We start from the raw sequence: 15,196 nt of genomic DNA, 5'->3' as shown, positions 1-15,196 counted from the left end.
TCTTCCTAAGTTTAAAAATTAATATGAACTTGTTTTCTTTGCATTTTTCATATATATGTTTTATTCGTATATATACTTAATTTGTATATATGTGTAAACTTTATATAAATATACAATATAAACAACTATTTTATATATAAAATAGTTGAAAAATATATTTTAAAAATTGCTTAATATAAAAGAAAAAAAAATCCTTTTTAAACTGGACAAATTGTTGCTTTTGTGCATTGTTATTTTTGTTGTTCTTAACTCAACCAAACGAACAAAAACTGTACATGCATAACGTCAGTGCATGCTTAAGGTGACTCTTATTTTGAAATCTCTCTAATTGCTGCCGGAAGTGCAGAACTAATAGTGGCTGCAGTAGCGTTTTTTTTTTTTTTTTTTTTGAAGAGAGAAAAAAAAAATTTGGAAGAGAGAAAAACAAAATTTAGGAAGAGAGACAAAAATTTAAGACTTTTGCAAATGTAAGTTTAACTCATTGAAATGTTGCCTGTTCTATACAGAAATGGGGTAGTGAAAAAAGCAAAAGAAGATCAGAGGGATGAGAAGACTGCAGTTGCAGGAGGGATGAGAGAGGAAGTGGAGAGGTTGTACAAAGTACGCATGCCTGAGGACTTATTTCAGTTTTGGGAATTTTGCAAGGGACTTAATGCAGACTGTCCACAAGGTGTGTCTGAGTGAATAGGCTTTTTGCACTATACAGTATTATCATGAGCACGTTCCATATTGTTTTTAATGTATTTGTATCCAATTTGATTGATCTACAGGTTCACATGCATGTTGTTGTTGTTTTGTGTGTCCCTCACAGATGCCCTAAAAGAAACAATTGGGCTTCAGCTGGTTGGCCCATTCGATATTCTGTCCAAAAAGCACACATGCTTATCTTCCTCTCAGCCCAACTTCCATCTTCATTGGGGTCATTTTTATGATCCCCCAGAGTTCCAGACCATCATACAGGGCAGCAAAGACACACAGCACCTCATGGGCTACTTCAGGTGACTGTTTACCTGTGACTTGAAAAACATGGGAACAGGCACTCCAATAAAGAACAATTGTATAAATTTTAGAGAGCTGCTTTGTTTTTATTTATTACTGTTTTTTTTTTTTAAACATATATTTATAATATATTGCTTAATGACCATCTTTGACTTGGTGTAAAGACAAGTTGACGATTACGAGAGCTAATTTTTGTCTCCTCAACACAGTTATTGATTTATGGATTGCAAATTCCTGGTTCTGGTCTGGTTTCAAGTGCAACGGAAAAAGGATTTTAAACATTGATGTTGAAGTTGTAGTTTTGCACATTTTGTCACTTACTATCCTTGTCTCCCTCTTCAGAGATGCACCTGATGCTTTACCTGTGTTTATTGGTGAAAATGAAGCCAAGAAGGGCTGTACCATTACACAGATGGGAGACAACATCTTTGCTGCAGTTCTGTAAGTGTCTATTAGTGATTAGATCTCCAATTCAGAAATTAGAGGACCCTTTTAGTGAACCAGTTAAATCTAATTGTGTTAGTTTGTGAAGCTGTAAAAAACATATCATGTCTTTCATTCTCCTGCCTCATCATTTATTCTGTTATTGAAGAAGAAAAGGAAGGAGAGAGGACATCAGATGGATGAAGCTGCTTTGGACAGTTTAGAAGAAGATTTGAAGCAAGAAGCAGAGAGGTTGGGTTTGCCTCTTAAACAAAAGACTAAAGCAATGAAACAAAGAGAAAGAAAGAAAGAAAGGTACATGTTAATATATGATACAGAATAATTTGACAGAACCATATCTTCAATTTAATCGAATTTCTTTTTAGGTAGTTTGGATGCAGTTAATTTTAATGATTTTTTTGCTAATTTCCAGTCTTTGACCCATCTTTACGCAGGTGGTCACTAAGACGTTTCATGGAGCAGGAATTGTTGTTCCAGTGGATAAAAATTATGTTGGATACCGGGAATTACCAGAAAGTGATGGTTAGCCTGGAAGTCTCACACCAACATTTTGGTGGTATTGACAAGCAGCGGCTACTCTGTGAAAAAATGCTCAACTGTTTCATTGGATTTGGTGTGAAATGTCAAAAATGAAAATGGGAGACAAACACATACACCACCCCACATGTGCTAAATTGTATAAGATGGCACAGAAAACAACAAGAAATTCGTTTATTTGGTTTGTATTTGATTGATGTTTCCCTTCTGCATTTTATTTACCTTTAGCTAGTCTGAAGAAGATTTGCAAAGCGATTGCAGAGGCCAACGATGATGCAGAGAGGATAAAAGCATTCACTTCCATCCAGGAAATGATCACCTTTGTTCAATTTGCCAATAGTGAATGTGACTACGGCATGGGCTATGAGCTTGGGATAGACCTGTTCTGTTACGGCTCACATGTAAGATGAATGCGCACACACATATGCATTTAACCAATATTAATGCCATAAGGCCTGACGTATTATAATCGATGCATTATTTTATAGAAAAATCATGTTGAAAATGTGTAAAATATGATACATCAGGTATTTTAGGAATATCTCTCAAACATCATTGTATTGCATTTATTATTTATTTTTGCACATATTATGCCCACCACAATAAAAGTACATAGTTTAGATCCTGAATTTAATTGAACACAAAAAATAAAATTTACTGAGCCATAAACTCAGCAAAAAAGAAACGTCCCTTTTTCAGGACACTGTATTTTAAAGATAATTTTGTAAAAATCCAAATAACTTTACAGATCTTTATTGTAAAGGGTTTAAACAAAGTTTTCCATGCTTGTTCAATGAACCATAAACAATGAATGAACATGCACCTGTGGAATGGTCTTTAAGAAACTAACAGTTTACAGATGGTAGGCAATTAAGGTCACAGTTATAAAAACTTAAGACACTAATGAGACCTTTCTACTGACTCTGGAAAACACCAAAAGAAAGATGCCCAGGGTCCCTGCTTATCTGCGTGAACGTGCCTTAGGCATGCTGCATGGAGGCATGAGGATTGCAGATGTGGCCAGGGCAATAAATTGCAATGTCCGTACTGTGAGACGCCTAAGGCAGCGCTACAGGGAGACGGGAAGAACAGCTGATCGTCCTCGTAGTGGCAGACCATGAGTAACAACACCTGCACAGGATCGGTACATCCGAATATCACACCTGTGGGACAGGTACAGGATGGCAACAACAACTGCCCGAGTTACACCAGGAATGCACAATCCCTCCATCAGTGCTCAGACTGTCCGCAGTAAGCTGAGAGACAGAGGACTGCATTGGGATTGGGGTCCCGTGGGACCCAACACAAATCTCGCGGGAGCGGGCAGTTTTAACTTTGCTGCGGGTGGGAGTGGGTGGAAAAAAAATATACCGTGGGTCCCGGGATTTAGCTAGCGCTAACGAGAAGGATGGAGTCATCAAATGAAGTTGAAAAGAAGATTAAAGCAGGTTTTTACTATACAAAACCAAAGCAAGGCAAGTCTGACATTTGGACAAATTTCTCAGTTGTTACTGACAAAAATGGAAAAGAATTGGACTTTGTAAGTTGCAACAAATGTGCAAAAGTATTAATATACAACGGGCACAAATCTGGCACCTCTGGGTTGAGGCTAGGGATGGGCGATACCACTTATTTTCTTTTCGATCCGATACCAAGTACTTTTAGACCAATATCGCAGATATCAATACCGATACCTCTATTAAATGTTATTTTTACGAATTCTTTGGATAAAATTAGTAACTTTATTAATACTTACATTTTTTATATATTTATGAGCCTAAACTGGAAAATTATTAGGCTGCTTTGTTTACCTTTTAAAAATTAGTTAGTATAAGCCATATAAAACCTCTAAATTAACCATAGATATTATTATATGGTTACTATGAATAAAACTAAGTTACTAAGGATACTACAGTAATGCTGTAGTAAAACCATGGTCAATTGTATCAAAAACTTGGTTACTGTCAAAAAAAAAAAAAAAAGCATGGTTACTACAGTCATGGTTAATACAATATTACTACAGTAAATCCATGGTAAGTTTTCTTAATGGTATCATCTATTTACGAGGATTAAATATCGTTATCAGTGTTTTAACAACTCTGAATTTAAATAAACCTGTAAAAATTGTCACACAAGCCCATTATAATACATGTCATGTCTAGGTTTGTCATTACTTATTGTGAATAACTCCAGATGCTGTTTTTCTGTCATTACCTCAGGAAAGCACTGCTCCCTCTTTGAATGAGCGGTATGACTGAAAGTGTGAGCGCTGTCTATGACTGCTGGTATATTTTAGCATTTATGTGCATCAAGATGAGCAGAAGAAAAAATAGTTCCGGGTTTTTGTAGGCTCCGCTGCAGCCAAACAGTTGTGATGTTTTGTAGCCTATCAAAAGCTGAGAGAGTTTTATTAGGCTAATAAAAAAAACCAAGTCGTTTGTCATGTGTGGTGCTTCACGTTAGCTAGACATGAATGAACACGTTTATTTTATGGTCCGTTTAATTGAACGCAATGTTTTATGTCTGTTATTCTGAACGTTTAGCATAGCCCTAACATTTGTGTAAATTCTTTACACACTATCTCTACAAGCTGTGACGGAATGTTTGCGGGTAAGGGCGGGAGTGGATACACACGTTGCGGGAGCGGGTGGTAATGATCAGAAATTCAGCAGGAGCGGGATTAAGAAAACAGTCCCACGCAGGGCTCTACTGAGAGAGGCTGGACTGAGGGCTTGTAGGCCTGTTGTAAGGCAGGTCCTTACCAGACATCACTGGCTACAACGTCACCTATGGGCACAAACCCACCTTCACTGGACCAGACAGGACTGGCAAAAAGTGCTCTTCACTGACGAGTCACGGTTTTGTCTCACCAGGGATGATGGTCGGACTCGCGTTTATCGTAGTAGGAATGAGCATTACACCGAGGCCTGTACTCTGGAGTTGGAGGGTCCATCATGGTCTGGAGCGGTGTGTCACAGCATCATCGGACTGAGCTTGTTGTCATTGCAGGCAATCTCAACACTGTGCGTTACAGGGAAAACATCCTCCTCCCTCATGTGGTACATTTCCTGCAGGCTAATCCTGACATGACCCTCCAGCATGACAATGCCACCAGCCATACTGCTCGTTCTGTGCGTGATTTCCTGCAAGACAGGAATGTCAATGTTCTGCCATGGCCCGCGAAGAGCCCGGATCTCAATCCCATTGAGCATGGCTGGGACCTGTTGGATCGGGAGGGTGAGGGCAAGGGCCATTCCCCCCCAGAAATGTCCGGGAACTTGCAAGTGCCTTGGTGGAAGAGTGGGGTAATATCTCACAGCAAGAACTGGCAAATCTGGTGCAGTCCATGAGGAGGAGATGCACTGCAGTACTTAATGCAGCTGGTGGCCACACCAGATACTGACTGTTACTTTGTTCAGGGACACATTATTCCATTTCTGTTAGTCACATGTCTGCGAAACTTGTTCAGTTTATGTCTTAGATGTTGAATCTTTTTATGTTCATACAAATATTTACACATGTTAAGTTTGCTGAAAATAAAAGCAGTTGAATGTGAGAGGATGTTTCATATTTAAATACATGCGCATTTTCATAAGGTTTAGTGAACAGTGGAATTTGAAAACAATTAGAGCTTTCCTACCATTATTTCATATGTCTGGCTTTTCATGGTTTGAAGGTGCACTCAGTAACTTTCTGCTTGGATGCAGCATCATTTAAAATCAATAGTTTTCAGTTTCAGATGCCATTGTAGAAATGTAGTATCCACAGTCAGCCATGATTGCTTTAATCAATGAGTGAAAGTGTCAACCAACAGGGCGGGTACTGAGATTTAAGCAAGTAGTATTTGGCTGGTCATGTGATTGCAACATGGCAGTCCCCCTGTGTGGACCCTCTCCATGTACAATAAAACTGCTTTTATAAGGTTACTGATATGACTGGAGTCTTCATTTGAATGTGAGTAGTCATGATTTTGTACATATATTGCAAAATTACAATTCATGTCTTTAAGAGTTACACTTTTTAATGAGGAAAAAATTACTGAGTTCACCTTTAAATACCAAATTTCTTTAAAAAAAATAAATAAAATTCTACAGTTTTGTCAGTTGGCTTTGCATTAATGTCTGTCCAGATAATCCCAGACAATATATCTTTATAGCTGTTACTTTTAAGCAATAGTTCAACCAAAAATGTTAAATTCTCTTCATTTACCCACCGTCATGCCACCCCAGATGTGTGACTTACTTTCTTCTGCTGAACACAAACAAAGATATTTTAGAAGAATATCTCAGCTCTGTAGGTCCATACAATGCAAGTGAATGGTGGCCAGACTTTGAAGGTCCAAAAAGCACATAAAAGCAGCATAAAATGACTCCAGTGGTTAATTGTATATCTTCAGAAGTGATATGATAGGTGTGGGTGAGAAACAGATCAATATAAACAAACTATAAATTCTCCTCCCCGCCCAGTAGGTGGCAATATGCACAAAGAATGCGAATTGTCAAAAACAAATGAAAAAGAAAAAAAAAAGGACACAAATATTGACCTGCTTCTCACCCACAACTATCATATAACTCCTGAAGATATGTATTTAATAGAGCTGTCAGAATTAACATGTTAACGCATGCTATTGATTAAAAAAGTTTAACACATTTTTCTTAATCGTGATTAATGCATTAACTATTAATATGACATAAACACTTGTGTGAAGGGCGGAACCTTTGTAAAGTGTCTGCCCGGAGTCATTACACTGACGCACACTTCACAAACAGACACCGTGCCAGAGCCCTTTTCACCAAGGTTAGCCTACAAGCTTTGCATAAAATAGCATAGCGCGGCAGTTCCATTGACATTCTTTGGGTGGTACTGTCATAATACTCTCCTATGATAGATCCGCGGAGGTTGTTATCTCAGCAAATAGAAGAATCTCCGACAGCGTTTACCTGTCAGTGATAAAGTGATGGAGAAAGGAGCTCTTAGTGCTATTTTATGTGCAAAACAAGCCCAGATGGGACAAGTAAGGCACATTTTAATTACCAAAGAAGCAAGTCAAGTCTTAACTACCATTAAAACGCAGAAAGAGATGTTTTTGTCTGGAAGCGTTTTTCATGGTGAGTTCAAAGCTCAGGCGTTAACGCTCTGACATTAATCATTAATGCAGCTTCACGATTGCTGTAACAAAGCAGATAGCCACAGTCTACCATCAGATTAATATTGCGGAGAATGAAAGTTTAAGAGTTTTAATGCCCATTGCAATGAATATGCAACCTATGGGGAAAGTAGTTCTTTCAGTTAGTCAAACTCCCACTTACACTTTGGGAAACGTTTAATGTTACTCGAATTGGTGCTGTTTTAGTGTATTTCTTGTTAAAGGCTTGTTTGGAAAATGTTAATAAAGCATTTTATTGATACACATTGTTTTGTTTTCTTTCCTAAAATGGAAATAAATGAATTTTGACAAGAAAATAAGTAAATATTGTGTCATATTTCTGCAATTAATCGCAATATTTACAAAAACGTATCCGATTAATTGCGATTAAAAAAAATGTAATCGACTGACAGCAATAGTATTTAACCACTGGAGTCATATGAATTGCTTTTTTACTGCCTTTTATATGCTTTTTGACCCTTCAAAGTTCTGGTTACTATTCACTTGCATTGAATGGATCTGCAGAGCTGAGGTTTTCTTCTAAAAAATGTGTGTGTCTTCACCAGAAGAAAGTAATACACATCTTGGGTAGCATGAGGGTGAGTAAATGATAAGAGAAACTTCAATTTTGGGTGAACTATCCTTTAAAAGCTTGATGCTTTCCTTCCAAGGACATCTTGCCCAGAGTGTGTCCTTGCATTTTGCAGAAGCATTTATAGCCAATTTCTGGCAGGTGTCATATGATATACAGTTCTCCAGACAAGTGACCAAATGCTTTTTTCTTTTGGCAGTATTTCTGTAAAGTGATACGTCAGCTGCTGCCAATGGCATACAATCTGTTGAAGAGAAGTCTGTTCGGAGAGATACTGGAGGCACATCTCACCGATCGTTCCCAGCACAACCTTGACCAGCTCGCTGTGTGACGTATTGCGAGAGGATGATAAGCTACAGTATATTCTGAATGACTTCCTGTAAAACATGTTGGGTTGTGTGAGAGACAGATTACACTGCACTAAATCTGTGCTGTTAGGTGGTGCTTCTCAATTAAAAATGCTACTAAGCCCAAGACTTTTTAGATTGTTAGTTTTTGCAACCCAAATGACTAAAAAAGCCAATTAATTTAGCATTAATTTAAAAATGTTGTTGTCCAGTACTTATGCCGTTCTTTGTTCCAAATTAGATGTTTAGTAAAGTGTATATTTTTTATGTCTTACCTTTTTATTGCCTGTGCTGTGACAGATGAAATCCAACTATATTTTTAATCACTATATATCTAAATTAATCATCAAATGTATTACCTTTTTTTCTGTTATAATTAAGGGATTGAATAATTAGTATTCATCCCCTTGGGAGAACAACAAACGCAGAGGCCCATTTTTAATTTAAGCTATATTATTGTGTCAATATATGCCAGCAGTCCCTCAGAAATCTATGCCGATTTTTAATACATTTAATGTTGTTATTAATAGAGTAAAGTTTACAGTGGCCACAAAAAGTAATGAAGCTATATTCAAAAATTTTAATGTCACTGCATTAGATAACAAAATAGCAAACCAAGTGGCATTTATTTTTAAAGAAATGTAGCACAAGCTGGCTATTTAAGCTAAACATTTCCTCAGTTTGTTTAGTTTAACCCTCCTATTGTCTTAGGGTCATTTTTGCCCTGTGCAGGTAAAGAAAGCTGGAACCAAACATTGTGACTGTCAGCACCATCAAACTAAAAAAATAAAATAAATTTTTATAACCGTTTAAGAAAAATAACAATTAAAAACAAACTGTTCCTTCCATTGACTTAATGGGTCAATTTTGACCCGTACTGGAAGAACCAGTTGTGAGATTTTACCTTCTGATTTTCTGGAGGTTTTACAGCTTTAAATAGTTTTTTTTTTTTTTTTTTTTTTTTTTTGTACATCTATCAATCAAATTTGACCTAAAAATATTTAATATTTTCTCAAATTTAGCCCCATATTGTTCTCTTTTATGATAGGGTTTGACAGGGCTAAAGGCCCCCCAATGGTAGAAGACCTATTAAATAAAAATTCTCCTAAAACATCAGATGGCAGAAATATCTTTTACACTTTCTGGTTGTCAAACTGTAACATGTCCGTACTTCTGAGAAAAGGCCTAGCATAATTGTTTTTTATTTTTTTATTTTTATTTTTATTTTATTTTTTACATTTTATCTTATATTTTATCCATAGCTACTCTTAGAAATGTATGAATGTTATTGCATTATGTAAAAAGCAGGTTTTATATTATATGTAATGCATTGACAGATTTTTCTGTTGTTGGCAGATTCCACTTTTTTTTTTTCTTTTTTTTTTTTTAATGTAATAACATCCACAGATTTGAAGGTTTTTTGAGACCACTCTATGTTCAAGATAAGAGATGTTCAATGCATTTGGTTTTGCCTCGTCATGTGTAAGTGGAGGTTTGTCTTAGGGAGGAGTGTGTGAGAGAAAGAGATAAGAGACAGAGAGAGGAGCACAGTAGAAGGTTACTGAACACGGCGATGAGAACATCACTTATATTGCACCTCTCTCACACCATCATTATTTTCTTTTAGGCTTATCGTCCATTACAGGCATTCTCCATCAGTATTTGCACACTGCAGCATTGGTGCATGTGAGCAGCAGGAGTGTCGCATCTCCCCCTGCGCGCGCGAGACCCGACCCGCGCAGCACCGTCACACCACCGGACACTGTCGACACGAGCCTCATATTCCCGTTTACAACCACAACATGTGTCGGAGATTTAGCCCCGATAACTGAAGCCGGGGCAGGGTCTCGACAACTGAAGTAACGGGACTGTCAGATATCATTTTGTGGAAATCGTCACCTGAATCAGTCTGAATGTCAAGAAGCTCGGCAGAAAGTCAGAGCAGGGGCGGCTCCGTCCGAGACGTTAGGATGGCTTCTTCAAACAATACCTCACCCGAAGGAGGTTCTCCACCCCAACAGAACCGGATCCGTCAGGTCAGTGTGTGCGTGAACTGAACGAAACATTACGGTTTCTCATGTTGAATGTGTGTGGACGAGCGTGACACCAGCGGCTCCCGCTCTTGTGGTCCATGATGCGGAGGATAAGAGGCGTTGTCCTGGTTACCTAATCTTTATAAAGCATCCATTGACTATCGCAATGTAGCCTGATTGTTTGCAGAAATTATCTATCTTCCTTTCTTTCATTTAAACCTTGAAATAAATAATTTGCAATGAAGAGGTCTATCTATCTATCTGTCTGGTGAATTTGTTGCAGCCCATAAATACACCATACTGCAGCCAATTTACAAAACAGGCTAGGCCTATGTGATGCTGTAGTGACCGTGTGTGTGGACTGCCAGTCAGGTTTCACAGCTGTTAGAGCAACTACTGTTTGTTTAGATCCTTAGGAGTCCATGTTGACATTCTGGCATGTTGCCCAAGTACCACTGCTTGAGATTCAATTTATTAAGCAAGGTGTTTTTACGCATAAACTCATAAATTCTTTTTGAAGGAATTGTTTTTAAATAAAACAAGCTGTTCAAGTAGTGCTTTTCTTTATCATGCTCTTTTAAGAGCCCTACACTGACAAGCTTACCCCGTTCACTCAGCCTCCCTGTCTCCTTATTTGCAATATTATCAGATTCGGCGATAAAACCCGGCCATAAGTAAGTGATGGGATGGCTGAGACATGTAGAGCATTAGATTGTTTGCATGGATGCATAGATGCCCTTCTGTGTCACTCAAACGCGAGATGAGGTATAGTCTGTGATTTCTCAAAGCCCGCCCAGAGATTTTCCACCCTATTTTGTGTGTTTTGTCACTCTCAGAGCTGTCAGAGGCTATTGCCTTTGATGGTTTAGTCTGGGCTTTTCTTTCTGGTCTAAATTGCTTTTAAACTCCAGGTTTAAATTCTCTTTTCATCTCTCTGTTTTGATGTATTCTTAAGCAGTCTTTTCATTCTTTCCTCTCTGACATCATGCTTTCATTCTGTGCCAAATACTAATGTACGATTTTTTTCTGGTGTAAATTATACCAATCAGCCTCAACAATTTTTCGCGCTTGAGCCTATAGAGATCAGGTAATATAGATTATAGATGATATGGAATGTTCACAACCTAAATACAAATATCGTCTAGGTTCCGGTTACTTGTTGTTCATTGTGATGCAGAAAGAGTTCAGAACTGTTTTCGGATGCTATTTCCAGTCTGTCCAGAGAAAAGTTCTCTCTCTCTGGTACACACACACACACACACACACACACACACACACACACACACACACACACACTAATGCAGTTTCCTATTGGGTTATGATATGAGAGAGTGCTGTCAGGGTCTCTCTGGGAAATTAGATTCCAGTAATGGACCAAGCACTGCAGGCGCGCACACACACACACACACACACATTATCTTATTATGTGAGAACCATCTACTGTACTGGGCCTGGCACTCCTAAAATCTGGCTAAAACAACTTTCTTTGTATGCTTGGCTTACAAGGTACATCAGACACAAAACGTAGTATACATACTGTATGTCAGTAACTCTGTACAATAAGGTTCTATTTGTTAACATTAGTTAAGAACATTAGTTAATATGCAGTAACAACGAATAATACTTTTACAGCATTTGTAAATGTTGATTAATGTTAATTTCAACATATATTAATACATTTTTAAAAATCAACAGTTGTATATGTTAGCATTAGTTAATGAACTATGAACTAACAATAACCATTTGTATTTTAATGAACTAACATTAACAAAGATTAATCAATGCTTTAAAAAAATATATTGTTCATTGTTAGTTCATGATACCTAATGCATAACTGATGTTAACGAATGGAACCTTATTGTAAAGTGTTACCCATACATCTGAGACATCTATTCTACGTGTGCATATTCATCTGTAAAATGTAATTTTTCGATTATTTACTCATCTGCAATACATTGCGAAGACATTCCATGTCGGATGTTTGAACTACATTTCAAAGATTTTGGGGAGTATATGATGTGGAATATATATAAATATGAATTTGCTCTTTTTAAAATGTTTATCACACACAAATATGATTCTTAAATGGGATACAATGCTTTCCAGATGATGCGCTCTTTCACAGACATCTCAACAACGTTAAAGGAATATTCCGGGTTCGATAAAAGTTAAGCTCAATTGACAGCATTTGTGACAATATTGATAACCACAAAAAATTATTGTAACTAAAAAAAAAGACACTTACAATAAAAGTGAATGGGGCCAATCCGTATACGTTAAAATACTCTTTCAAAAGTATAGCCACAAGACACAATATGCGTGTTAACATGATAAAATCGCTTACTAAACTATTCTGTGTAAAATTATAGCCAATTTTATAACTTGTATGATGTAATGTCAACAAACTCTAAAACAACTCTTAAAATTGTTTTAAACAACTTTACAGCTCAAATAACACGAGTTTTAACAGAAGAATTAATGGAAGTGCTTTTATAGAATTATAAGCTTCACATTTCTGCCTTTAAACCCTCCACAAATTGGCCCCTTTTACTTCCATTGTAAGTGCCTCAATACTGTCACCTCGATTTTTGCTTTTTTTAAAGAAAAGGAGGGACGAGTCGAAATAATTTCTTGTGGTAATCAACATTATGCCACAAATGCTGTCGACTGAGCTTACTTGTATTGAACCCAGAATATTCCTTTAAGCTTATTGGCTCTCAAGTCCCTTTCTAGCAATTGTGCTCTGCCAATATAATGCATTATAAATGTAATGCAATGTCTCTACAGTCTGTTTTTACAGCATTCAAGTCAATTAACGAAGCAATATTGCATTGTGTAATTCGATTAAGGAGCTCCTAAATTCTGTGCACCAATCGTTAGGCACACAGAATTTGTACAGAAGTGTACACCTCTTCCTTAATCAAAACATTACCATAAACAAAGGCTCTTCCTGTAAATAAACGTAAAAAAATGAATAAAAGGAAATTAGCCCTAACTTTATCTCTCTACTTTTTTGCATGTACAATTCTGCTTTAGTTTATATACTATTCTGGTTTACTGGGCATTGTGGTACTGCAAATATTGTATGAGTGAACGATAAATTGTTTAAGTCATTGTGGATAAAAAAATTATAATAATAAAAAAAAAGATTAATTACAAAATTTATAGTAAATGTAAATGTGTAGTTTCTAAACTCATGAATGGATGCCTTATAGACAGGGAAGGAAAGCATTAGGAATTTAACAATTCTGGTTCAGATTCCAATTCTTCTCAACGATTCCATCGACATTGATTTAAGAACTTTAAAGCAGGGGTCTTCAAACTTTTTCAGGTGGGAAGATGGAGAGATCAACAGAGTCTTAGAGCACTCTGAGGGAGAATCATGTGAGTGGTCATGATTTTATAACATATGTTTCAAAATTACAGTTAATTTTTTTAGGAGTAAAGGTTTGTAATGAGGAAAAAAATACTTGGTGCACCTTTAATTATGTTGATTTGAGAGTCATTGTCTTGTGTGTGTGGAATGTTTAGACAGGTTGATAATCTCAGTTTTTACTATTTATTTGAGTAGGCTATTGTTTTGAAAGCAAAAAGAAACTTATAGTACAAGAAACTGTAGGCTGTCATCTGCTAAACCACACAGCAAGACCAACGCAATGCAGACACGTTTATTTGAGGACCCTCCGTCATAGCACTGCTTAAACTGATCTGACGGCACTGCATAGAAAATATCAGCTAATCCAGCAAGAAACAGCAGTGAAGAAGCACTTTGCAGAACTTTACATTTCCCTAGCCAGGTATTATAATAATAGGTCATTTTCGCTAGTCATATGCAAGAGGTGAACAAAACAAAAACACCAGTAGTAGGCTATTGACACAGTATGTCTGTGGCTACACTCAAGTTACAGTTATGATACTAGTGCTTTAAATTTTAGAGCCTAGTCAAGATGATGACTTTTACATTTGAAATTATTGTATTAACTCCAATTACATGTAAACACACATTAAGAAAAATGCCTTTATTTTACACAATATAAAATAAACAAGAGCTGTTCAATTATATATTAATGAAACCAAACTTTAGAGTATTGTTTGGACCTTTTTAACTAGTGTACAAAAAGTAGTGGATATATAGGATTGCTTGTATATAAGGAGCTGCAACAGGTAATTTGACAGTGAAAACAATGTCCTTTGAACATCATTAGTAGTTTTATGCTGGTTCAGAAGTGTAGGCACATCTGCCCTCCCCTTTCCTTAAATTTGTTCAATGGGATTGAAGCTTTGCCCGCAAACTACGCAAAAGGTCACAAAAATTGGCATGTGCATGGCCGCAGGAACATAGCCTTATGAAGGCTAGGCGACAGCCGGAATAACGTCACTTTCTGCACACAAACCCTAAAGAACAAACGGACGTGTCAATTTAAAACCAGACACCGGTTGAAGACCCTTGCTTCAAAGAAATACAAAATTTGGAAATAAGAAATGCAGTTCTTATTGCATTTGCTGCACTTAGCAGTCCATTGCCAAATGTGTACTTTTAGACTTGCAAAATACTTTTTTTTTTTTTTTTTTATGAAACCAGTTCTTGGTTCCAACCTCTACTTATATAGGGGAGTGGTCCAGCTCTACTCACTGAGAACAACAGGTCTGCTTCAGTTTGTTATGGTGCTTGTGTTGCAGGTCTAAAAATAGGTGACCATCAGTCTAGTCATTCCTGCATTCACACTCTGGTTCCCCTCAGGAGTGGGTAGTGCATTTCTACCTGCAGGGCTGGTTGGACAGTAACTTTCTGCACGGTTTTATCTGCACTTCATCTATATGGAACCAACTCTGAGCCTAGAAGAATGAAAGAGTAGCAGAAACATTCCTGTACAGAACATTAGGGGTGAAATTTTTGATATCTTCAGCATACTGCCTGGGAGGTTCAAGCTAGCAATTTACATGTCTAGGCAAAATTTATGTCAAGTAAAATACATTGTAATAAACAAACTTAAAGGAAAACACCTTCCTTTAAGGTCATAATATGATAATTTTGCGTAGCCAAGGCTTTAACTGTCGGCATAAAGTCTGGTCCACTTCTGTAGATTATAATGTCCAA

General features: G+C 37.0%; 1 protein-coding gene and 1 pseudogene across 1 annotated transcript; both read left to right on the top strand.

The window, feature by feature from the left end:
• Positions 1 to 486: 486 nt before the first annotated feature.
• LOC127443578 (histone PARylation factor 1-like) lies at positions 487 to 9,897 on the top strand. Its single transcript, XM_051702254.1, has 8 exons — positions 487 to 670; positions 812 to 998; positions 1,342 to 1,439; positions 1,578 to 1,727; positions 1,876 to 1,965; positions 2,209 to 2,381; positions 7,918 to 8,045; positions 9,693 to 9,897. The coding sequence occupies exons 1-8, from the start codon at positions 487 to 489 to the stop codon at positions 9,895 to 9,897; spliced, it is 1,215 nt and encodes a 404-aa protein (XP_051558214.1).
• The window catches only part of LOC127443577 (ankyrin-3-like), a 71,217-nt pseudogene continuing 65,649 nt past the window's right edge, over positions 9,629 to 15,196 (top strand).

This window comes from Myxocyprinus asiaticus, chromosome 7, assembly GCF_019703515.2.
Source record: "Myxocyprinus asiaticus isolate MX2 ecotype Aquarium Trade chromosome 7, UBuf_Myxa_2, whole genome shotgun sequence".
Taxonomy (NCBI): Eukaryota; Metazoa; Chordata; class Actinopteri; order Cypriniformes; family Catostomidae; genus Myxocyprinus; species Myxocyprinus asiaticus.
This window is presented reverse-complemented; position numbering and strand designations above follow the sequence as displayed.